The sequence below is a fragment of the Capricornis sumatraensis genome, chromosome 5, assembly GCF_032405125.1.
Source record: "Capricornis sumatraensis isolate serow.1 chromosome 5, serow.2, whole genome shotgun sequence".
Taxonomy (NCBI): Eukaryota; Metazoa; Chordata; class Mammalia; order Artiodactyla; family Bovidae; genus Capricornis; species Capricornis sumatraensis.
Genome location: NC_091073.1, coordinates 81,778,255 through 81,802,283, shown reverse-complemented (window position 1 = coordinate 81,802,283; position 24,029 = coordinate 81,778,255). Strand labels below are relative to the sequence as shown.

At 53.1% G+C, this 24,029-nt stretch overlaps 1 protein-coding gene across 2 annotated transcripts in view; it reads right to left on the bottom strand.

Annotated features, from left to right (window-relative positions):
• Positions 1-8,785: 8,785 nt before the first annotated feature.
• Positions 8,786-24,029, bottom strand: part of NUDCD3 (NudC domain containing 3) — a 69,708-nt gene continuing 54,464 nt past the window's right edge. Inside the window, exons 4-6 of one of the 2 annotated variants that reach the window (XM_068972757.1) lie at positions 23,004-23,147; positions 13,344-13,532; positions 8,786-10,429 (exon numbers count right to left, since the gene is read on the bottom strand). In XM_068972757.1, the coding sequence (XP_068828858.1) occupies positions 10,319-10,429; positions 13,344-13,532; positions 23,004-23,147 (444 nt within the window). In that variant the 3' untranslated portion in view covers positions 8,786-10,318. The remainder of the gene's footprint in view (positions 10,430-13,343; positions 13,533-23,003; positions 23,148-24,029) is intronic. The other variant, XM_068972758.1, reaches the window with a different exon arrangement.

Sequence of the window (24,029 nt, the reverse complement as noted above, 5' to 3'; positions counted from 1 at the left end):
CACTTTTGATGTACTTTTTCAGTTCAGTTATTGTACGCTTCAGCTCTGTTATTTCTATTTAGTACTTTCTTATATTTTCCATCTTTGTTGAAGTTCTCACTGTATCCATCTATTCTTCTCCCCAGTTCAGTGATCATCTTTATGACAATTACTTTGAACTCTTTATCAGGTAAATTATCAGGTAAATAATTAAATACTATTTAATTATAGCTTTTTTCCTGAGGTTTTTGCCTTCTTTCATTTGAAAGCTATTTCTCTGTTGCTTCATTTTGCTTGACTCTATGTGTAAGCTTCTATCCAATAGATAAAACAACCACTTCTAGTCTTGAAAAGAGCTACCTTGTACAGAAGAGAAATCTTGTTCAACCTTGCCCCAGCTTTTTGTTGTCTCTCAAATTTTGTGCTTGTCCAACCTATTACGTTTTTAATAGCTCCCAGTAGTTGAGAATGTGCCAAGACAAGTCAATGTCCCAAAGTACAGGATCTCTGTACTTAGGTTCATGCTGGCTGGAAGCCAGACCCTCAGGTAACAGCTTCTAAAATACACAAATATACCCAGTCCTGTGGAACTGCAAGGGTAAGCTCCATTGGCCACCAGAGTTAGGTAATCTGGAGTTATCCGCTGGGCCACAGCCACAAAAATCAGGGCTCCAGATGAGAGTAACTCGTTTCTGGGTGACTCCAGTGAGCTGAAGCAAGACAGATGGAGAGTGTCAAGCTGGCGGCAACAGCCTACACTCCTTGAGAGCAGCTCTAGAAGCCACTAAATGTGCCAAACCTGAGGTCTGCCCCTCAAGCTGATGCTCTAAGAGAAGCAAAGACGCCTTTTTCACAGCAAGACTGGAGGATGTGCCTCAGTTCACAGTCTGTGCAGTGTCCTGGGAGCAGCAGCCGCACAAGAACCATCTCTCCAACTGCCACAATCCTGTGGGACCCAGGAATAAAAGCCCTCTTGGTCGTCAGAACCGGGTGATCAAGAGGCGCTTCCTGGGTGGGTCAGTCACAGAAAAACGGGCACCAAACAAGAAACAGGGCACCAATGCAGGTAAAGACCCCCCTCTCCCTGCCACCAGAAGACACGGCCGCTGTAGCAAGGCAGGGGGTAAGTAGAAGGGAAACATCCACCCTCCAGGGTATCTGGAAAAGATTCCAGTTAGCCCCGAAACGCATATCTACTTGGAAACCTGCCCCTTAGGGCACGGTCATGATGCTTATCTAACAGGTTTCCTTCTTGCTCTGCCTGAGGGTGGCTGTTTAAGAACTCTTTCTCCATTGCTTACAATCTTCAAAAAGATGTATGTTCCCTCATGTTCACTGCAGAATTATTTACAGTAGCCAGACATAAAAAGAACCTAAGTGTCCACAGATAGATGAATGGACAAAGAAATTGTGATATATACATCTGATGGAATATCATTCAGTTATAAAAAAGAATGAAATCCTGCCACTTGTTGACAACATGGATGGACCTCAAGAGCATTATACTAAGTGAGATAAGTCAGAGAGAGAAAGACAAATACCATATAATGTCTCTTATAAGTGGAACTTAAAAAAAAAAGCTCAAGGATACAGAGAATAGATTGGTGGTTGACAGAGGTGGGGTTAGAGGTAGGAAAAATTTTTTTCATTTAAAAAAATTAATATTTTCTATAAAGTATAAATTGTAGAACTGAAAAATACACTAACCAAATTAAAAACTTTGCTGAATAAACTCTCCAGTATATTAGAGATGACAGAGGATAGAATCAGTAAACTTAAAGAAAGATCCATAGAATTTACTCATTCTGAACAACAGGCGGAAAATAGACTGAAAAATAAAATGAACAGACCTATGGAACAAGGACACAAAATCCAACATTCATATTGTATCATTCTTATCTTAGAAGGCAGGAAGAAAGAATCAGGGGCTGAAAAAGTAATTTAATAAATGGTATCTTTTTTAAAGTCCCGATTTTTACAAAAGAGATAAATATACAAATTTGTTAGGTAGAACAGGGAAAAGGAGCCCAAAATGGCGGGGGCTACAAGACAAGGAAGGGAAAAGCCTGTGAAAATGAAACAAAAGAAGGTCTGAGGCCCGGAGTGAGCACCTCAGGTAAAATAAACACCACTCCTGGCTGGCCCAGTTTGCATAGGACAGGCCCAGGGAGAGACAAACATATAAACAGAGGAGCCAGAGCCAGCTCGCTCGCTCTCTCTCCCGCGCGCGCTGGGGCCTCTTCTCCTCGTGTCTTTAGATCGACGTGCCCTCACGCCTTGAAGATGGATTTTCCTGCTATCTTCTGAATAAAATAGAGCTGTAACACTGAGCTGTAACACTGATTTGTGTAAGAGCTATAACACGGTCCATTCGAGACCTGAGAGCTATAACACGGTCTATCCAAGACCTGAGAGCTGTGACACGCCGAGGGGGCTTTAATGTCCGTCACTGCAAATCTTTGTTGTGACAAGACAAAAAATCGAGGAACATACACTGGTGTGACAGATTCAGGAAGTTGAGCAAACCGCAAATAGGAAAAATCTAAAGAGATCCACACCAAGACATCATGACTAAACTTCTGAAAACAAAGAAGAAGAAATCTTCAAAATCGTCAGAAACAATACATTTCTAACAGAGGAATATCATTCAAATGACAGCAGATTTCTCACCCAAAACCCTGGTGGCTCAGAAGTGAGTGGCACAATATCATATTATTTTTCATGTGCTGAAAAAAAGAGAACAGTCAATTGCAAAATCCAGTGAAATTACCCTTCAGGAATGCAGGGGAAATACAAGTAATCCAAGCTGAAGAAAAACTAAGAGAATATGTTGCTATCAGACCTAACTTTAAAGAATGGCTTAAGGAAGCCCTCCAGATATAATGGCAAAAGAAGGCAAGGGCCTTTTTCAAGAAAAGAACAATGGAGAGGACAAATATAAAGAAAACAGGGAATCCCTGGTGACCCAGTGCTTAGGACTCTGCGTTTCCACGGCCAGGGGCTGGTTTTGATCCCTGGCTAGGGAACTACGATCCTACAAGCCATGTGAGGTGGCCAAAAAATAAATAAACACGATAGACTACTTCACTTCATGAATTTCTTTAATGATATTTCATGGCTTAAGTAAAAATCCTAATACCATCTGATGTGGTTTCTCAATGTAGAGGAAATCCTGAAGACAAATGTATTTTAAAACTTAGAAGAATAAAGAGACATGAACAAAAGTAAAATGGCTAGACTCACTCAAAGTGAGAAAATGTCAACACCACTGGACCATGACCAGTTATGTATGTGTATGAGATACTTAGGGCAATCACTAAATAAAACTATACAAGGCAATATACAAAAAAATGTTACAAATAAATCAGAGTAGACTTATTAAAAAGGTTCAAGAAATGAAAAGAAAGCCAATGAAAAAGAAACAGAGGAATGGAAAAAGGAACAAAGACAGAAAAGAAATATTAAAATGACAAACAAAAGCCTAATATACCAATAATTACTTTAAACATATATGGTCTAAATACACCAATGAAAAGACAGAGATTGGTAGAATGGATTTAAAAAACATGACCCAACTATACACTGTCTACAAGGACCTTAGCTCAAAACAGAACGATACTGAAAGCATGAATTATAAAATAATTTTAATAAATTGGACCTTGCCAACATTAAAACCTTTAGCTCTGAGAAAGTCTGTGCTAAAAGATTTAAAAGATTTAATCACAGACAGGGAGAAAGCATTTGGAAATCACATATCCAACAAAGGACTTTTACCTAGAATATAGTTTAAAAATTTAAAACTTTTAAAAACAATTAGTCCAATTAGGAAATAAGCAAATCATCTGACAAACATTTCACCAAATAAGATATATGAATGACAAAAGGCACATGAAAAGATGTTTACCACAGTCAGCCATTGGAAAAATACAAATTAAATCACAATGAGAAATTAGCACCCACCTATTAGACCAGTTAAAATATAAAATATTGACAGTGTCTATCACTCAGGCATGTTAATTTCCTACTGCTGCTTTTAACAAATTATCACAAATTTAGTAGGTTAAAAGAATACATTTGGGACTTCCCTGGTGGTCCAGTAGTTAAGAATTTGTTGCCAATGCAGGGTATATGGGTTCAATCCCTAGTCTAGGAACTAGGATCCCACATGTCACAGGGCAGCTGAGCCAGTGAGGCACGACTGTTGAAGCCTGTGCACCCTAGATCCTGTGCTCCAAAATGAGAAGCCATCACAGGAAGCTTGCACACTGCAACTAGAGAAGCCCCTGCTCGCCGCAACTAGAGAAAGCCCACAGCAGCAACAAAGACAGTGCAGTCAAAAATAAACAAATAACTTTAAAAAAAAAAAAAGTTATTTTCTCAGAGTACTGGAAGTCAGAAGCCCCAGATGGGTCTTATGGGGCGAGAAGCAATGTTGGCAGGGCTGTGTTCTTTTCAAGGCTCTGGGAGAGAATCCTTTTCCTGGCCTTTTCCAGCTTGGAGGGCCTGCCTGCATTGATTGGCCCCCACCACCTTCATGGGAAGCAATGGCTGGTCATGTCTTCCCATCATTGCAGCACTCTTGACGTGAACTCTCCTGCCTCCACTTCCAATGCCTGAGGGAGCGTCAGTGGAGCGAAGGGGGTTGCAGTGGCTGGCTCCTCCCACCTGCTACGGCCACAGCTGCCTGGATGCCACCTGTCTGGGTCCCCAAGCTGTCAACAGAGCCCAGAAACGGAAACTTCTGTTAAATCTCACTTCCAATACCTGCCACGCATTTTAAAAAATTTTAACCGATATGGAATTTCGCTTTGGGAAGATAAGTTCTGGACGTGGACGGTGGTGATGACTGCAGACCCACGTGAACGCACTTAATGCCACTGAACTGCACGCTTCAACATGGATGAGATGCTAAATTCCGTCTCATGCATCTGGTACCACAATAAACATGTTAAAGGGTGTGGTCATCTTCCTGCCTTGGGGTCAGAAGAGGAAGGCCTGAGGAGGTGAGGAGGACAGCGGAGGGAGGAGGGAAAGGATGGGAACAGAGGGGAGATGAAAGCAGCGGGGAGAGAAGAGGGGAGAGAAAAGTGGAGGTGGGGAGTGGGAAGGGGAAGGGAGAGAAGTATGAAAGCAGAGGGGAGAGGGGACTGGAGCGGGGAGGCGAGCAGAGGCCAGGGACTGGTTGGGTGGACTCACAGGTACACCCACCTCTCCAGGTGTGAAGGTGGTGGTGAGAGGGGGGCAAGCTTGGGGTCACGATGCCACTGGAGGGGTCAATGGGTACCTTTTCAGGACCTGCCACCCTGCACACCTGGCACAGGCTTTCAAGACCTGGACTTGTTGAGCCCTCACTGCCGCATCCCTGGCCCCAGGCCCAGGGGTGTGTGGAGTGCCTGTCCACACCCTGGCCTGCCCCAGATCTCTGGGCTTCATGTGAGCCACTAACCCAGGGAGTTGGGGGTCCCAGAGACCTTGTCGCTTGTTACTGACCATAAACACGGGATGTGCTCTTGTGACTAACAGTGGGAGATGCTGATCTAGAGAGTCCGGGGGGTACCCAGGATGTCCTGATGGTGTCCAGTCCAGCGGAATGCAATACAATGTTCCAGGAACACCATCTGCTTCCCCCTAACCAAGGATTTGAACACAGGAGCCCTCTCCTGTCACTGGGTTGATGTACTCAGAGACAGAGCATGGCTGCACTGTAGCCCCCGGGGTAGTCGGGTTGGGCAGGAACCCCAGGGGAGGGGTCGCAGCAGGTGGAACAGGCCAGTGGAATCAGAGTTCCCACGGAGAGAGGTGAGCCCTGCTACCCTCTCCACTGGAGGAAGCCTCTGATGGTGTCCCGAGGAACCCCGCATCCAACCTCTTGACAGGAACGTGGTCCAGAGATTAGGAGGGGGCACAAACTCCCCACCTGCCTGCTGCTTGCTCTCCTTTCTTCCTTCCTTCCTCGCTCTTGGACCCTGAGTGTCCTGAAATGAGGTAGAAGGAATCTGGAGCACAAGAACGCATCCCTTCTCTCTAGCAAGCACTGCCAGCCCTCTCCTGAAGGCGGGCAAGGGCCAACACGTTGTCAGTGGGCCCCAAACGCACTGCTAACCCAATGGTTGGATTCAGGGTGCTCTGCCAGGGTGGGTGGACAGCACTGCTCAGACTCTGGGAAGCATCTGGATTCCCACCTAGTTTCTGGACCTGTAGGTCACATCTTAAGTCCTCCCAGGTGCTGGTACTGAGGCTGGTATGAAACACTGATGTGCGTGCTGACACCCCGGAAGGAGCTGGCGCAGACCCCGCACACTCAGGGTGGCTCCTGGGGATGCTTCATGCTCAATGGATGGGGCTGTTTAAGAACACAGCTCGTGTGGGGCTTGGCAGGGCCCTTCTCCTCCTTCCTGCCCCTGCCTCCACTTCCCTTTGCTGTCCTCTGCCCTCTGCTGGCACCTTGCACCTTGGACTGAGGTCTCCCACCCTGGGTCTTCTGCACCAGCCTGGCCCTGATGGGTGGTCATTGAGAGTGCTGGCACCTTCTCCACCAGAGGCCCCACTCTGCATCCCCTCCCTGGCCTCTGTTAACCCCAAACCCCCTGTGGGCACTCTGTAGGCCAGACACACCCTCTTTAGGGGCTGCTGACTCCCCAGGCCACACCTCTGCAGCCCTGGCCCATCAGGGGACACTCTAACCCTAACACGATGTTTCTGACCCTGGTCCCTGCAAGGTCATAACCTCAGCAGCTTCCCAATGACCCTGTTCCTCAGACAGCAGTCTCACCATCCCTGCAGGAGGGACCTCTGCCAACCCCACCCCCCCACCCCCGCCCCAATGCTCTGCTGTGGCCTCTGAAGTGTCCTCTGGGGCCTCTCTTGGAGTGTCTGGGCTGTCAAGAGTTTCAGTGGGTGAATGGTGCTGGGGGGTGCTTTGCACCCCTTCAGCATCTATATGCAGAGCCAGACCATCTCTGGGGCAATGCAAGAGCAGAGGCAGGGGGTTCCACTGGGAATGGGGGCACGAGTGAGGCCCAGCTCATGCCTCAGTGGTGACACTTCCCCTGTGACCATTGTACACAGGGAGTTTGAGCCAAAGTCTCTAATGCCCCAGCCAGTGCTGGCCAAAAGCCTAGGATCCCTCCCATGAGGAACCAGGACAGAGGTGATGGAAGGTCTGGCCAGAGCTCCCTGGAGAAGCCCTGACTCACCCTCGGGTCCAGACACCTCTCTTGCAAAGGCCTCCTCCAGAAAGGACAGGCCTGGGCCTGCTCTGTGGGAGGATGGCCAGCTCAGGCCCACAGGTGCCCTATAAACAGGTGGTGTCACCCTGCTCCACCAGGTTGACCCCTCTCAGCACCACCAAGTCTGAGTCACAGTAGCCAGACTCTCCCAGCGGGGGCTGGAGGGTGTGATTCCAGACCTACCCTCCCCAAGCCAATGGCAGCAAATGCCAGATTCCGCAGAACAGAGCTGGGAGAGCAGGGAGTGGGGTCCAGCTCAAGGTTCCAGGGGCAGGGAGATCTAAGGCCCCACCTGGCATCTGATGCTCTTTTTTCCCCTTTGAAAGCAGACCAGTGGCCCAACCTTGAGTTATAAAGAATAAAACAAAGCAGGTAGATAAAACCAAGCTCGTGTGGACAAGCTGAGGGGTAAGCTGAGCCTGAAATCACAGATTATTACTTTTTCCTCGCCCCTGAAGTTGTGATAGGGACTGAAGGAGAGGCCTTGGGATCCCTCACCGTGTCCAGGGGGCATCAGCAAGCCGAGCGATAGCGTGCCAACCTCATGTCCAGGAGAGGTGTGCCTAGGACCAGCCAGGCTTGGACAACTTGATTCCCAGGCCACGGGGGACCAGTCCCATGTGTGAGCCACTGTTCAGGGCAGGAGCTCTGCTCTGGAGCCTGCCCTCTGTCCAAGAGGGAGAGAGTGCTTACCGAAGACTGCTTCCACGCCCACACTCCACTCTTTATTCACAGAAACAACTTGTCCGCCCTGGGTTAAGATTGCTGCCAGCTGGCCGCCTGGGGAGCAGATTGGAGGTGGGTTTGGGTCTGTTCCCCAGACTGTGCTCTGAGTGGTCAGGTCTCTGTAAGGCAGCTGCCACCTCCTGGACACATTTGCACACAAAATACTCCTGACTTCTCCCTCCTGCACACTTTGGAGACAAACTGTTGAAGACAGTGCTGTCCTTCCTGGCAGATTATTTCTGCCCTGGGAGTTTGCTTGGTAATTTCACTGTTGGACTGTCTACATTCTTCATTCATTCAAGAAATACCCACCAGGTTCTGCCCATTAAGCTCGGCCCCTGAATGGGGGTGGGGGTGGGGGAGGCCACACTGGAGAGCCTGCAATGTGACTGAGGCACAGGACATGCCAAAGCCTGTTATGCCTGGAGGGGTGCAGGCACGAGCACGAGGCCAGTACTCCGGGGCCACTGCAGGTAAATGGGCCACTAAGGACCCTCTGGCTGAAGTCTTTTGAATCCTGCTTGGAAATAGATGTGAGCTCTAGAGCTACAATCTTTTTTCCTGATCGAAAGCTTATTATGTTTCTGAAAGCTGTGTGAAGTCTTGCCAGGATGCAGGCTGGATAAGAAACAGCTTTGGGAGCTATTTAGGAATTCCCATTTTGGTGTTTGCTGTATACATGGGCCTGATGGCTAGAATTCGGGTAATGACCACATAGTGAAAACCGTCTTGGCAGAAAATATCACACACAGACCCAGAAGTGCTTAAATACAGATTTATTGCAAACCAACACTGGAGACAGGGTGATTTCGCAGGCGGGCACCCCATTTTCCTTGGACCTCAGCTGATGGAGCTCAGTGGCCAAACTGCTCCTGCCGTGTCTGAAGAGAGAAAACAGGCAGAGTGCACAGGTCCAGGGCCCAGGCCAGCAGCGAGGGGTGCAGGCAGCCCACAAGATGGCAAGCCCCCCAGCCTGCCACTCCCAGATGCCGGCAAGCTGCTAGTATCCCCAGTGGGGTGAGGAGAAATGCAAACATTTGAAAATAAAATTGGGCAAAAGGAAGACAACTGACCGTGGAGTCCACAGCTCCCAACAGCCAAGGTGCAGGCCTCATACCCCACCCGTTGACGGCAGAGGACCCGCTGCAGGTGGCGGAGGGGAGGAGACAGGCACGGTGCCAGAATGGTTCTCACACAGACCAGTGAGACCTCTCACTACGTGGGACAGGTGAGATCCGGAGGACGCTGAAGGGGGGCCTCAGCAGCTCCGTGACCAGCCTTGGCGACGACAGCCAACAACAGTGCTCCATGCCCCCTTGGTGGTGCTCCCACCAGTCACCAGGTGTACACACCTCCCGTGATGGCATTGGAGCAAGCGCTTCCCAGGAGTGTGTCTACAGGGCCCTGTGAGCCAGAAACCTGCCCCCACACACAGCAATCAACCAGCTCCCACCCACGCAACTGAAGGTGGAAGTTTCTAGAAGGAACGTCCCCACCCCCAGGGCTCCTCCTCCTGCAGTCCAGCACACAAAGCCCGAGGGCAGGTTCCAGGGTGCAGAGGCCTGCAAGGTAACAGACCAATAGGGCAGCCGCGCGGTCCTGGCGAAGGGCAAGGGCTCTGGGTCCTGGGAGAGCCGCGGGAGCAGGGCCCCAAGCTCTGGGTGGCACAGTCTGGCTTCAGCCAAGAAAGGACCTGGGGCTGCAGTGAGCAGTGACACACCATGAGGTCTCCTGAGGGCGCCTGGCCCAGCTCGCTCTGACAAGAACCAGGTCCCCCAGGGGAAAGTGCTAGGCCGGGTGGCAGCAGGACAGGCCAATCAGAAGACAGAGACCCTACTGTGCAGGGCCTGAGGCCACCAGAGACGCTTCCAGCACCCAGAACCAGAGACCAGCACCCTGGTTTCCATGGCTCCTCGACGAGGCTGAGGAAGGCGGTGGACACGCACAAGCAGACAGGCAAGACGACACAAGAACACACCCAGCAAGAGGGCAAGGCGGCAGCTTCCCCAAACTGGCCCTGAGCCCAGCCCTCAGCCTGCACATCCCTGCCTGAGCTTCCACAGCCGAGGGGCACCCACGCCTGCCCTGAGCGCACAGAGAACAGCAAGCAGAGAGCACAGGAGCGGAGCCACGGGCGCAGGGAGGGAGTGGCGAGCGGTGCCGGCAGGGCCCAGAGCTGCGCCCGCTGAGACAGCCCCTGCTCCCCGACACCCCCTCGCAAGGCGCACAGCCCCACCCTGCTCTGAAACAGTCTGGAGACGCAGGGCAGGGTGGAGGCCGGGTTCACCCTTGAAACTAGACAGCGAGTCCCCGGCAGGAGGGAGCTGGGGGGCACGGCCACGGCCCCGCTTCCCTGCCGGTGAGGGCGTCCTCTCCTCCGGTCATTAAAACTGCACAGCCCCCGGGGAGATGTTGAACATGGCCGGGTCGAATCGCTGGCCTCGGAAGGGAGAGCCTTCAGCATCCCACCCCTTCTTCAGCATCTCATGGACTTTCTACAAACAGAAAACAGAGAGGTTAACTGTAGTCACCAGGCCTGCACGTCCCAGAGCAGAACTCTGCTCTGCTTCCTCCGGAAGAGGACCTGGCTGGGCTGACAGCAGACCCTCCGCAAGCCCCTGCTCCCCACATTCAGGTTCCAGCCCATCCTGTCCCCAGAGCAACACCGGCCATCTTCCTGGTCTGGATGCTGTCCCTGCTCACCAGGAGTATCTGTCCAAGCTCCAAAGGGCCTGAGGGCCACAGCCCACGGAGCTGTAAAGAGAGGGTCTCTACCCCCCTTTCACAGGGACAAGGCAGGTGGCCTCCAGGCCTGCGCTCTCAGACAGTCTAGGAATGACCTAGGCTGTGACTCAAAGGGAGAGACCTCAGGATGTCTGACTGTGTACCCACCAATCACCGATCCCACAGCCCCTGGGGGCAGGGGCCAAAGCTGTTATCCAAGGTGGGCTCAATCATCCCAGCCTGGACCACCAAGCTTCAGGGCTGGCAGCAGGCGGCTGCGCCGTGTGGGAGGCCCTCACGGCACCACAGGCCCCGTCCCCTGAGGTCCCCACATCTCCACGTCCTCCCTGCAAACACACTGGGCTGGAAACCCTCTCCCCTTCCTTCTGACCAGGAAAAATGAAGAGACTCACAGTCACGGGGCCAGAAAGCCCTACCCACCTCTTAACCTCTAGGCTGACAGAGTGAGCTGAGGGGAAAGCTCCTGGTGTCTGACAAGACCGCAGGGCTCCTGACGGGGCCTTCTCTGCCCCGTTATTCCACCTGAGTAGTCCAGCAGCAAACATGTCAGACACGCAGTGCGTACTGCGCTCAGCTCGGCGCACCTGACACACGCCAAGGACCTTAGAACAGCACCTGGCACGCCAGCACTAGCCCCGCCCACCCGCGTGCCTCTGGGCGCCGGCAGCCACAGGGTGGCCTGCATCCCATCCCTCCTCCTCCAGCTCGTGCCCACCGCCCCGAGCCTCCTCCTTCTCAGGCTCTCACTCCACACCCCTCAGCTGAGCATCGAGACAAAACCTCGCCAGTGAGCTCTGACTTGAGACACACCCTCTGAGCTCGACCCACCGCGATGTCCCCGTACCCCAGCCTCGTCATGGGCAGTCTGACAGGCCCTCTTGCTCCAGCCTCACAGGGTCCTCAGCCCACTCCCCACACTGGTCCTGCCCCAAGCCCCTCACTGCCGCCTCCTACTTTCTTAAGCCGCCTCTCCTCCCACCACCCTCATCCAAAGCCACCTGCAGTGTGCTGACTCTCTTCTTGGGACACTTTCCTCCAGGGACCACAGTGACTGTGCAGGGCTTCAATGTCACAGAGGCCAGCTGCCTCACCACCAGGCCACACCAGCTCTGCCGGGTCCTCAAGCCTCCACGCTTTCCTCTCAGTGCCAAACCTGCTCCCCACACTGCGCGTCCCTCAAGGCTCCGTGTGCCAAAGACAGTCCAGGGGGATGCCTAGGAGGCCAGGCCCCGTATGCAGACATTCGTTCCCAATCCCTGCTGAGCCCAGAGGAGTCCCAGACAGCAGTGCTGGTGCCCCTGCCTCTCCTAACACAGCCCTGAGGCACCGAGCCGTCCAGGAGCAGGTCAGCTGGACGAGGGGTCACCACTGAGACCCACTGCCTGCACCACCATCCAAGGGCTCCCGTGTGTCCACTGAAGGCCTCCACAGGGCACTGCACTCAGCCAGGCACTCATGCCATCACGGTCAGCACTGCCGGGCCCATGGCAAGTCCTGCTAGAACCACCACTTCCGACTCAAACCACGGAAGCCTTTCCATCAGACCAGTGTCTTCAGGTTTCTTTTTCAGATGCTTCTTGGATCGGTGGATCCCAGCCCTGAGCTCATCAGCAGGGACCTCTTGCTTCTTATTTAGACCTCACGGCCAAGTGCCTGCCCACTCTGAGGCCGGACATCCAAACTTTCAACAGCTGCCCAGGGCCCTCTCCCATCAGGTCAGTGTTCAGACTGCTCTTTCATCTGGTGGCTGCAGGCAAACGCAGCATTAACTGGATAAAACTACCACCTAAACGTGCACAGAGGTGGTTGCACCCCATGTCCTGTGTTAGGCCAGCTCAGGGATTACAGCCTGAGGCCACTTTCCACAGATGAGACCACCAGGTGCCTGAGAGCCAATGGTCAACCTCAGTCCTGGCCCCCAGCCCCATAAGCCAAGGTAAGGTTGGTGAACGAGATCAAGAGATGATTCAGAGACTCGGGGAGGGATGACAGACAAGCCTGAAACTAGCTCAGGGTTCAAACCCCACCCTGCTGCCAGACCAGCTGCAGGACCTTCAACACGTGCTGTGACCTCTACACCTCAACCCCCTCTCAAATCCCCGTGCAGTTCACTTGGGACACTGAGAGAGGAACTCTCTTCTCTAAACAGCCACTCTTGGGAGTATCAAACAGGAAAAAGACAGCACGTGTCTAATCCTCCTCTCTGCCACCACAGGCTCCAGACGAGCCTCCTCTCCAGTCACGGATGTCCTCCTGCCCTTCTGTGGCTGCTGGCCAGCCACACTTCTCAGGCCTCTGACTTTGAGAGCGACTTGGAAAAATTTTCTTCCCCCTGGTCCTTTGTGGTCAAACCTGCACTGGACCCAAGGTAGGGTAGGGCCAGGCTGTTCCTCCTGTACTGAGGGTCTTGGAGGGGCTGAGGGGAGGGATGGCCCCAGTGTGTGAGGTAGGAACACGAGGCATTACCAGGACCCTCTGGAGAGGTACCTCTCGGCCCTGCCACCTGGGCTCTCGGTCTAGGCACGGAACCAGAGCCCCATCCCAGGCAGTGACCAGGCCCAGGCTGCTGTGTCGGGACCCAGGAGGCAGCTACACAGACAGCAGCATGCCCCATCCACCCCAGCTCAAGCCCCAGGAAGGCCCAGGAAGTGTGCGTGCCCGTACCAGCTCGTGGCTCTGCGGCTTGCCCTGCAGCTTCTGGTGGTAGTCGAAGGTGAGCCGGTCCAGGACGGCGTGCTCCTCCTCGTCCACCGTGGCCATGGAGCGCTCCTTGTTGATCTTGTCAATGTCGATCTGCTCCTCGCCCTCCAGGATGGCACTCCACCAGTATTCGCCCACCTTGTTCAGGCTCACCTGGCACACGAGGGCAGAGACAGGGTCAGGGCTGGGAAGGTGGCACTGGGGACCCGGGGAATGTGGGGACACTGGGGACTCCACTCTCCAGAACTGGGACTGAGTGGTGCCTATGGTCCTTGTCCCCAGGTCCTCTCAGAAAAACAGCGACCCTCCACGGGCATCAGCAACCCCACCTGCTCAGCCACCAGAAGCCCAGCCTGCTCATCAGAGGGGACGTTTCCAGCTGCTCTGAGCTGCACCACCCATGGTAACTGGCCCCCGTCACAGCCTCCCCAGCTGCCAAGGGAAGCTTGAGCCCAAACAGGAGCTTCTTTCAACATCCACCTGTTGAGCCCCCACTAGCTCACCACCCCACCAATGACCTTTCCTGCTTCCAAATGCAGCAGCCAGTCTCCTGCCTGCTGGGGTCCCCTGCCAAGGGACCAAGCATTCAGCGTGACAGACTCCCCCACAACCTGACGCCCAGGCTTCTTTGTCCCACTGTCCTCCCTGGCCTGGCCAGGGCGACCACTGCGTGTGACTCACTTCCTGCCCAGCCTCATGGTGTAGCCCAGGGAGGAGACAGAAGAGTCAGGGGGGCGTGAGAACTGAGAGACAAGGATGGCGCAATAGCAGGGCTTGGCCTGAAGGTGAAGTCAAGTACACGCATCCCAGGGTCCACACAGGGACCTACACCCAGCAGCTGGGTTCTTGGGGAAACTCTCTATCAGCTGACCAAGAACTGACAGGTGAGCTGCAAACCTACCTCACGGTGTCCACTCTCGGACAGGATGAAATCCCCAGACACGCCTAAAAGGGTGCGGAGGTGATAGAGATGATGAGCCCACAGTAAGAGCAGCTCTTTTACTCAGTGCCGTGAGGACAGTGTGACTGGCTAGCGGGCAGTCCTGACAAGTGACCTCTGTGCAGATACTGCATGCTCACAGGCCGTCAGTCAGCCCGCCCCATGGCTCACGAGCTGCAGGGGCAGTGCTGCCAGCTCCGGCCCTCTGCCCCGGTGCACCAAGAGCCCCTACGGAGCCCAGGTCCAGCAGAGCTCAGCCCCAGGCGCTGAGAGCGGCTGAGGAATGGGCACTGATAGGGCAGGTCATGCAGTGGAGACAGCTCCAGAAAACCGCGAGCAAGGCATCAACGTCAGTATCGCAGCCCAGCACACAACGAGGCTGCCCCACTTCTGAGCATCACGGGTGGACGTGGCTGTGCAGATGGCAAGGGTGAGGCGGCAGGGGCCCTGCCCTCCTCATCAGATGAATGGCCTCTACCCTGCCAACACCATGGTTTCCAGTCAGAGTGAAGTCTCTGTCCAGATGCTCTGCCCAGCTGCCCAGGCAGCTTTCTGCCCACTTACTCTCCTGCTTGCATGCGTGGACATGACCTGGCCCTCCAAGACCCCAGTGCTAAGCTCTGAGCCCCATCCTCATGGAACTGCAGATCTCTGGGCCAGTGCAGTGAAAGGCTTGAGGGGGAAATCCACTCTCTTCATACTATTCCAGGAGAGCTTCTGAGGAACAGTCAACCCTCTATCCACTGACTCAACCAACTTCAGATCACAAATGTTTGGGAAAGAAATTTCCAGAAAGTTTTCAAAAGCAAGACTTGAACTTGTCTCCTTCAGCAACAACTGTTTACATAGCATCTGCACTGTATTAGGTACATGTCATGAAGTGTAAGAGAGGACGTAGGTAGGTTATGTGCAGACACAACCCCATGTATATTAAGAGACGAGAGCATCCTTGGGTGTGGGTATCCTCTGGGTGTTCTGCAACCAACCCCCTGAGGATACTGAGAGACAACTGTACTTACAGAATAAAAATTTCCAAAGAGAACAAACCCTTCAGATCTATTTGTGTCTTTGTTAGTGATCACTGATCTCAGCAGTGATCTCATTATCACTGCTGAGATCTCTCTTAACGTGTATCATTAGCATTAATACAAGCCCTGTAAAATACATACTGTTACCTCTACCTGGAAGTCAGCGCCTCACCTGGATCGCCCAATGCCACAGGCAGAGCAGAGCCGTGCTCGGGCCAACAGCCCTCAATTGCACTGTGCGGGGGGCAGCCTGACCCCACCCCGGTGCTCTGCTGCTGGTCCTTCTTACACAAACCACACGTGGGGGGGGTCCCAGTCAGGTCCACGCACAGCCAGGCCTAACACGGCTCGGGGGCACCACGGGACTGATCCTGACGAGGAGCTTGGTGGGCCTCACTACCTGTGCCTCCTGCCTCCACAGAACACGTCTGCATGGGCACTCTGCACACCCAGCAGGCATTAAGATGAGCCTAGCACCACCTTTAAGGGGAAATTCACATCAACATAGAATGAGCCATTTTAAGGTGAACAATTCAATGCATTCTCCACACAGAGGCTGTGTCTAGTTCCAGAACATTCTCATCATCACAAAAAGAGAACTCGTACCCACGAGCAGTCACTCCTCACTCTGCCCAGAGGCTTGCCCTCCCCCAGCTCTGGCAACAAATCATTTATTTGCCTTTTCTGGACACTTCCCAGAAATGGACCCAAAGGCTATGTGTCCCATGCCTGGCTTCTTTCACTCAATGCGACGTCCTCACATTCCTGTGCTAGTGGGTCAGAACTTTCTTTCTTTTCCAGGTTGAGCAATACGAAATGTAGCACCCAGAGGACACGTGGAAAATGTTCTTGAAGTGGGGAAGAAGGATTCAGGTCTAAAAATAATATCTTTGATAAAGTAGTCTGATGGTTTAACATTTGGTTTTGATTTTTTAAGTTATTTTTTTTAATTGGGTTTGTGGAGGCGTAAGCTGACACATAGTAAAACTCACTTGTGAGAGTAGGTCCATCCTATGAGTTTTGACAAATGCAGCCACACAGCTACCACTATCAAGCCACACCCTAAAGTTCCTGGTCCCCTTGGTCGGTGACCCCCTCCGCCCGCCACTCGCTTTGCCATCTTGTTGGTCTGTGTCTTGGTCTGCTCTTCTCTTAGCACAGTGGTCGGGCGTTCAGCCACGCTGTGCACGCATGGAAGGGTAACCCCTTGAAACGGTGGGCTGACGCACCTGTGGGTGGCCAGGTGGGCCTTTCCAGGGTTCGGCAGTCACCTACCAGGCTGCGTGCAGGGCTGTGTGTGAACGTGTGTCTCCCTTTCCCTTCATAGACACCCAGCAGTGGTCCTATGGTAACTGTATGTGTAACTTTATGACCTTCCCATCGTAGCTTAAGTGTATGTGTAACTTTATGGCCCTCCTCTCCACAGGGGAGCTCCAGGGGCTCCACATTCTTGCCAGCACCTGCTACTGTTGATTCTTTTCAGGAGCCAATCAAAAAAATATGAAGTGACATGTCACCATGGTTTTAACTGGCATTTCCTTAACAACTAACAATGTTGAGCATCTTTCATGGACTTATGTGCCATCTCATTCCTTAAAACATTTTATCTGGAACAATTTCAATCTCACAAGTTACTAGAACTGTTCGAGTACAAAAAATAGCCACACACCCTTTTCCTAGATTTACCCACTGTTAACACACTACCCTTTTTATCACATGCGTGTGTCTGCACACACACACTCATTCTGTGTAAGTTCATATATAATATGTGATAAATTACATGACACTTGTTCCAGAATCTTGGCCCTTTACCCCTAATACTTCAGTGAGTGCCTCTTCCTGAAGATATGAAAGTTCTTCACTACTGGGTTGGCCAAAAAGTTCATTTGGATTTTTCTGTAACATCTTAAGGAAAAAATCTGAACTTTTTGGACAACCCGGTAGAGTTCAACTCCCCTCGCCTCCAGCAGAGGATCCAGCCCAGGGCCCCAGCTACATCTTAGTGGGCCCGTCCCCTTTAACCTACAACATTCCGCCACTGAGGTCCTTTGTTGTTAAAATAGTTTCTTCATCTGGGGTTCGTCTGGTGCTTCCTCCTGATGAAACTCAGGGACGCGCCCCAGTAGAACCCTGCACAGGCGATGCTGTGCCCCTCCTGCGATGCCCCACTGGTAGGCACAGAAGTCACGTGGCTGCAGCACCTGGGGGGTCCTCCCTGACTCCCTCTCCCCCGCAGTGGCGGGGAGACTACGCTTCCAGCCCCAACAGAAGCTGTGGGAGGCCAGCAGGGGCCTTCTCTCAGCACCAGCTCCTGGATGTCCAGCATCTCAACAGCTCTCACTCGCTCCAGTCCCTGACCATGTGGCACTCAGAGAGCCCCAGTCTGGCTGGTCAAGGGTGGCTGCTGTGACCTGATAACTCACCCTTATCCCTCAGCCTTCTTCCAGGTTCCCTGTAGCAACTGGTCCCGGATTGAGAATCAGTTTCTCAGGGGAACCCCCAGAGTGCTGGCTGAACAGTTTTCCCAAAATGCCCTCGCAGAAACTTCCAACTCCGCGTGGATCAGCTTACCTCAGCACCCCAATCTGTGCTGATGACTCACCGACACTCATCTCCCTCCCCTCCCCTCCTCACAGAACCCTGTTTCTATTCAGGGAAGCAGTGTGCCCGGCAAGGAAGACAGCTCCTCGCAGCTGCCCGTACGTGGGATCAAGTTTGGACCAAGGAGATGTGCGTGAAAGTTGCGGGTGATGTTTCAGGGGGTTGCCTTGAAACCAGGACAGAAGACAGGCAGAGACAGCAGGGGGCCTGCTCAGCTCCAGGCACTTCTGCGGGGAGGACGTGATCCCCAGCCAGACCACTGACCTCTCAGGGCTTTGCCAGGGGCGGTACTGTTGTGGGGAATCTCCTAGTCTTTGATGCTAACAAATTTTTAAGCTTTAACATTAAAGCACTGAGGGCCAGATAGAAGCTGGCTATGATGGGGGTGTGGCTGGGAGAAGAGCGACCACGTGCTGCCGAGCTTCCTCTACTCTCTCCTCCCACGTGGCATGGAGGGGGTGCTTGCTCTGTCCACTGGGAGCATGGTCTTCTGGTTCGGCTTGGCACACCCCTCCTTTTCACTGGGCAACTTCTCCAGAAGGCTGCCGGAACATGATGCCTTAGGCCACCTACTTCTCAACACCAGGCCTCAACTCTTCCTGGCTGGGACCTTGGGATTGGCAATGATGCCAAAAATGTGCCCAGCCTGAGAAACACGACAGGTCCCGGAAGACAGGGGTACTGAAAGCCAAGAACTTGCATTTCACTCCTTGGACTAAATTCCAGGCTTGGGCTCTTGCCAAAATACTACCGTAACTTAACCTGTATTTTAAGCTGAACAATGGTCCCTCAGGGCCAGGAAAGGGGCAGGTGGCCACCTATGACAAAACAAAGATGGTGAACCACTTCACAGAGAAGCACATATCCTCCATAGAAAAATGGAAAGGAACAAACGGGAGAAATGCAGATAAGTCAGCAAAGACAAGTTAAAATTAACAAGCCCAGCGCTGGGGTGCAAAGGGGCCTGGTGATGTCACAGAAATCTGACATCCTTCCGGGGAGAGCCATGGCAACGGCCAAGGATGACAGCTTGTAACCCCACTTCTGAGAACTGTAATTTAAAGAAATCATCTAAATATGGGGGTCCAGCATGCATTAAAACACTCCCAGGCTCAGGCACCAGACACACAGCAGTGTGAGCTTTAAGGCAAGTGGACAAAGGTCTGCAAACGCTGCAGCTCCTACACTGACTTTAAATGACTCAAGTGTGGGTCACGTCGGCATGTGAACGGGCTTCGCCTCACAAATGGCTACGAATCAGAGACACAGAGCATCACAGGCGCGAGGCCGTGGCCTGCAGGCGCCCAGAGCCCAGCCATTAGCCCCACCTGCGGGGAGAAACCAGGGCAGTGAGCCGACGCGGGTTCTGGGACAGAACAAGGCACAGCGGGAGGTCCTGGTTTCACGTCTCCGTAACCAAGAAAGGAGCTTGCTTGAGAATCAAGCAGCCTTGTTTAACATTCTCAAGTGTGGGAGGGAGGGAGGCAAGAACTGTCATCCGGTTTTAGCTGCCACCCCTGCCTGCTCTGAAAGGCTGCTCGGGCGTGTCTGATGCAGATCCCGGCTCAGGCGAGAAGAGAGTGGTGGCTGGGAATCAAGGGGCATGTCTGCATCAGCCTGCCTGGGAGGTGAGGACTCAGGCCATGGGCTCTGGTGAGGTGACAGGCATCCCTGGGGGGACCCCTCTTGTCCCAAGTGGCCCCCACAGAAACCGTGCCTTGTGATACAGCCTGTGCGAATGTCCCAGGGCAGCTGTAACAAAGCCCGCATATGGTGGGCTTGCAACAAGACATCTATCCTCTCTGTCTGGAGGCTGGAAGGCCGCCATCAAGGCGCTGCAGGCCTGCACTCCCTCTGGAGTTTCTAGGGAACCTTGCCTGGCTGTCGCGTCACCCGTGTGTCTGTATCTTTTCTTCTTCTAAGGACACTTGTCACTGGATTTAGGACCCATCTGGATAATCCAGGACCATCTTGTCGTCTGCAAAGACTCTCGCTCCAAACAGGCCCTCTCTGCAGGTTCTGGCGTTTGGCGAGGACCTCTGGGCGCCCTTTCCAGCCCACTCTGACTTTAGGAGGTGGGCCCTTGATGACTTCCCTCAGTCACCCCAGTGCCTAGCACAGGGTCTGGCACTTAGTGATAAGCACACAAGGCTCTGAGCCTCATTCTAAGACCAAGGAACAGAGGTACCGTGGGGCTCAGGTGGCTAGTGGGACCGCGGCAGCCGCGCTGGTTCCTCCAAAGGCTCGAGAGAGTGGCACTGGTTCTTCACAGCAGATGCACCGGGGTCTTCACACGTCCAAGCAGCGTGCTCACTGCACTACAGTATCATCTCAGACACAAGGCACTCGGCATCATCAATAAAATAAATAACTACACTGAAAACACACCAAACCTCCAGCTCCATGAGTAGCAGTGTCTCCACAACACACAGGCATTGGCTGCACCAATGGTCAGGAGGAAGGCAGAGATAGGCAGAGCCCCGCATCTCAAGAGAAAGTGCACGCCAGGGGAGCAGGGGGCTGTGCTGTCAAGAAAGCTCCAGAGGAGGATATGATGCTCTAAACAAGTCCCCTTTCCCTTCTACAAGTGGTGAAGCAGCATTAGAAATGTGACACCATCCAAGGATGACGAAAGCCACTCAAAAGAACCAAGGAGAGAACCAGCGCAGCACCTGCAATCCCTGGAGGTTTCTCCATGGACCCCGTGCAGTGAGCAGGAGCAGAACTGAGCCTTGCTTACGGGCAGCGACAGGTGTCCCTCGGTCCACAGCCAGGGCTGCTCCTTTATAACTCCTTGAGAAGCAGGTACCTGGCAAAAGCAAACTGGAAAACTAAAAGGTGGCCAGGGCACAAGCCTCCTCCTGGACCAGAAGAGGACCTGAGCTGACCACGGAGCCTGGGCACATAACTGGCCACCCGGGCCACCTCAGCAAAGTTGGCAGAGACGGCGACACCCCGGTCTCCCTGCTGGCCCAGTGCCGCCTCTCACGAACACCACCACACTGCTACCAGCTCTCCTTCCCTGCCTGCCCCCTCCAGGGTACCTTTCGGTTGACAGTCAGAGAAGGAGGGAGCAGGAGGCCTCCAGGTCTGGGGTCTGGCTCCACCCTGAGCAAGTCCTTCACCCTCTCTGAGTGTCAGCATCCTAGTTTGTAAAACAGGCTTGCAGAGATGAAACAGCATTGCCAGGCACCGCAGAGGGCCAGGCCAGAGTGCCTGTATGCAACAGATGGGGGCCTGAATTACAAGGAGTTAATGCCCTGGCCACAAGCCACATCTGTGTTCAGATGTAATCTGTACAAAACACACAAGATGACATGGCTCTGGAACAGTGTGAAGAAGTCAGTGTCACCTCTTGTGACAAACACCCTAAAGAGTGAGCTACCTGGTAACAACCTCATTTTCACTGAAGTAATGTCAAGTAAAGGGAATCCTCAGTGTCCTGATTACAACCCTGACAGACCAAGTGGGCTGTAAACAGAGGCTGTGAACCTTCAGGGTCCAGCAACGAGGTCAGTCTTTCCGTCCCAGGCACGGGCTCAGGTTTACAGGGCTGAAGATAGCAGAAGTGCCCCTCAGAGGGAGACCAGCACAGCAGCTGCCTGCTGGGACTGCTCTGGACGGTCCATCAACCCCACATAGGTGATGTCAGGCCTGGTGCCCATGGACAACAGGGCACCCAAGCTCACGAGTCCACATTTCCAGGACCACTTGAGCCATCACAGCAGCACCTGTAGAGAGGGTAGCCTGCCAGCCGCTGGCTCCCACTGGCCACTGGCATGACCTCGGTAGGCAGGGGGATAATGAAACCCTGGCTTTCTACCTCCCGCAACCGTGCAAGGTCCAGATGAGACCGAGACCATGACCATGAAGACATTCTGCAAATGGAGGAACCGGTGATAAGAACATGGGCCATAGTTTGGGGAACGGCACTGCAAGTGGGGAGGCATAGGGGTAAAGAGATAAGGGACCGAGCCCCTGGGCAATGAGGGGGGAAATCATCACAACTGTCACACGCTCGTGGTGAGGACGGGGCCTGGGCAACAGAGCAAGGTCTGAACAAGACTCTGGCAGACCTGGCCAGCACTCTGCCACCAGTGTCCCTGCCACACAGAGGCCACGTGTGCCCATGGGTCCCGAGCACGCCGAGACCTCCAGCTAACCCAGCACTGGGGGTTCCTCTCTGTTCCATCCGGCATGGGTGTCTGCGAGCTGAGAGAAGCCAAACAGAACCCCATGGGCCTTGCCGTTTAGGACCAACAGGCAGGCCCAGGGGGATCTATTTTCTAGAGACAAGTAGATCTCGACGAAACTGTACATAAAGAACATTTCTATATAAAATTCTGAGGCTTTTCTCTGTCCAAAGACTTAGTATTTTTCTTTCCGTCTTTACCCCTTTCACCATGCCCCAGGTTAAGCACCCCAGGAGGAAGGAAAAGAATGAACCCAAATATACAGTTTCCCTTTGCTGGAGGAAGCTTCCCTGCATGCTGCCCACTGAAGAGGTGCAAGGCTCTTATGAAGGAAGAATGGAGTAACTGAACACATTCCCCTTAGTTTGGATCCCACACCCTTAGTTAGCTTAGCCAGTTGAGACCCCCTTTAGCAAATAAGGCTGTCTGAGTTTATTAACTCTGCATCCTCCAGGCTGGCATTCATGTAAATGATCTGCCTTTTAATTTTTAACTTATTTGCTTTGGCCTTTCAGATATAACTGAATCCCTGGAGAGAGAGGCCTCTGAGACTGAAGAGACATATCCAGTGTGAGCACAGCCGCACTCTGGGGATGGTGCCCCGCCAGGACCTCCTCCAGGTCGCTGTGTGTGGTCTGTGTGTGGGGAGGAGGACAGACTGCACTCGAGGGCCCCTGAGTTTCTCACTGACAGGGGCTCCACCTCAAGGAGCCAAGCACTGGCACCCCAGGGGCCAAGGCTGCAGCTGCAGCAGTGAGTCAGCAGAGGCCCACAAAGGTGCCTTCTGAGCTACGTGGGAAACAATGGGGCAACTCCCCCGCTGCAGCAATCAACACGCTCACTGCCTCACACCCACACTCACCAAGACGCACTTCCCGGGTTCGAGGCTCCAGAGGGAGCTCTCAGTGTTGATCTTGTGGGTGAACTTCCCTTCCATGAGGACACGCTCCCCATTTTCCTCCAGCACAGCCACCCGGATGGAGCTGCTGCTGAGGGTCACCGAGACCTGGAACAGAGTGAAAGAGAATCACCTTGTGCTCCAGGACAGGACGGAACAGTGGTTTCCAAGGCGCCTGGCCGCAGACAGCAGGAGAACAGAACCAAGAAAATAATACCAACCAATTCACACATGAAGGAGACTTGTCATCATGTCCGTCAAGAGAATGCACTTACAGTTTCGATATGCCTAACAGTAACGGGGTGCTTTGCGGGAGCAGAATCTCTTCTCCAGTTAGGGGAGACCAACTCCCTGGACGGAAGGCAAGTAGGGCCAGTGTAGCAGGGGGCTACTCTCCCCACGCCCACCTTGCTGTCTGGGGTCCGCAGCAGTCCCACCCCAGAGGACATGCCTGAGGACCAGAGCAGCCAGCTTCTCTTCTCTCCAGGAGCTGCTGTGCCGGCTATGGCCACAGCTCAGCTTTCACCTAGGAGGCTGAGGCCAGGTTCTCTGGTTTTACATTTTGTCTCTGTTCCCCTATATCCTGCTGGATCTCTGCTCCCACACATCTGTCTTCACACCTGCGCTGGAGCTGCTGGACTAGGGGCTTTGCTTCATGTGTGGATCCCAGCAAGCAGCATCCCAAGTACATTCAGATCAGTAAACAGTCCAGGAAAGGAAACAGCTACAGGGATTCCCCGCCACCGCCCCACCCCGCCACCACCCCCTTCTCTTTAAAATTCTAAATTCTGTGTTTTACAATGCAAAAATCTTTTTATAATAATATTTACACAATGTATTCATTACATGAACAGAGGCTGGCTAACTTAGACCTTTCTCACCAGAGTGTGGGGTCAGTCAAGGTGTCAAAACAGTTTGGAGGAAGCCCTGCCATCTCACTTGGTAAGTGCTTATTAAATGCTTAATAAAGCACTTGAAAAATTCCCTCAG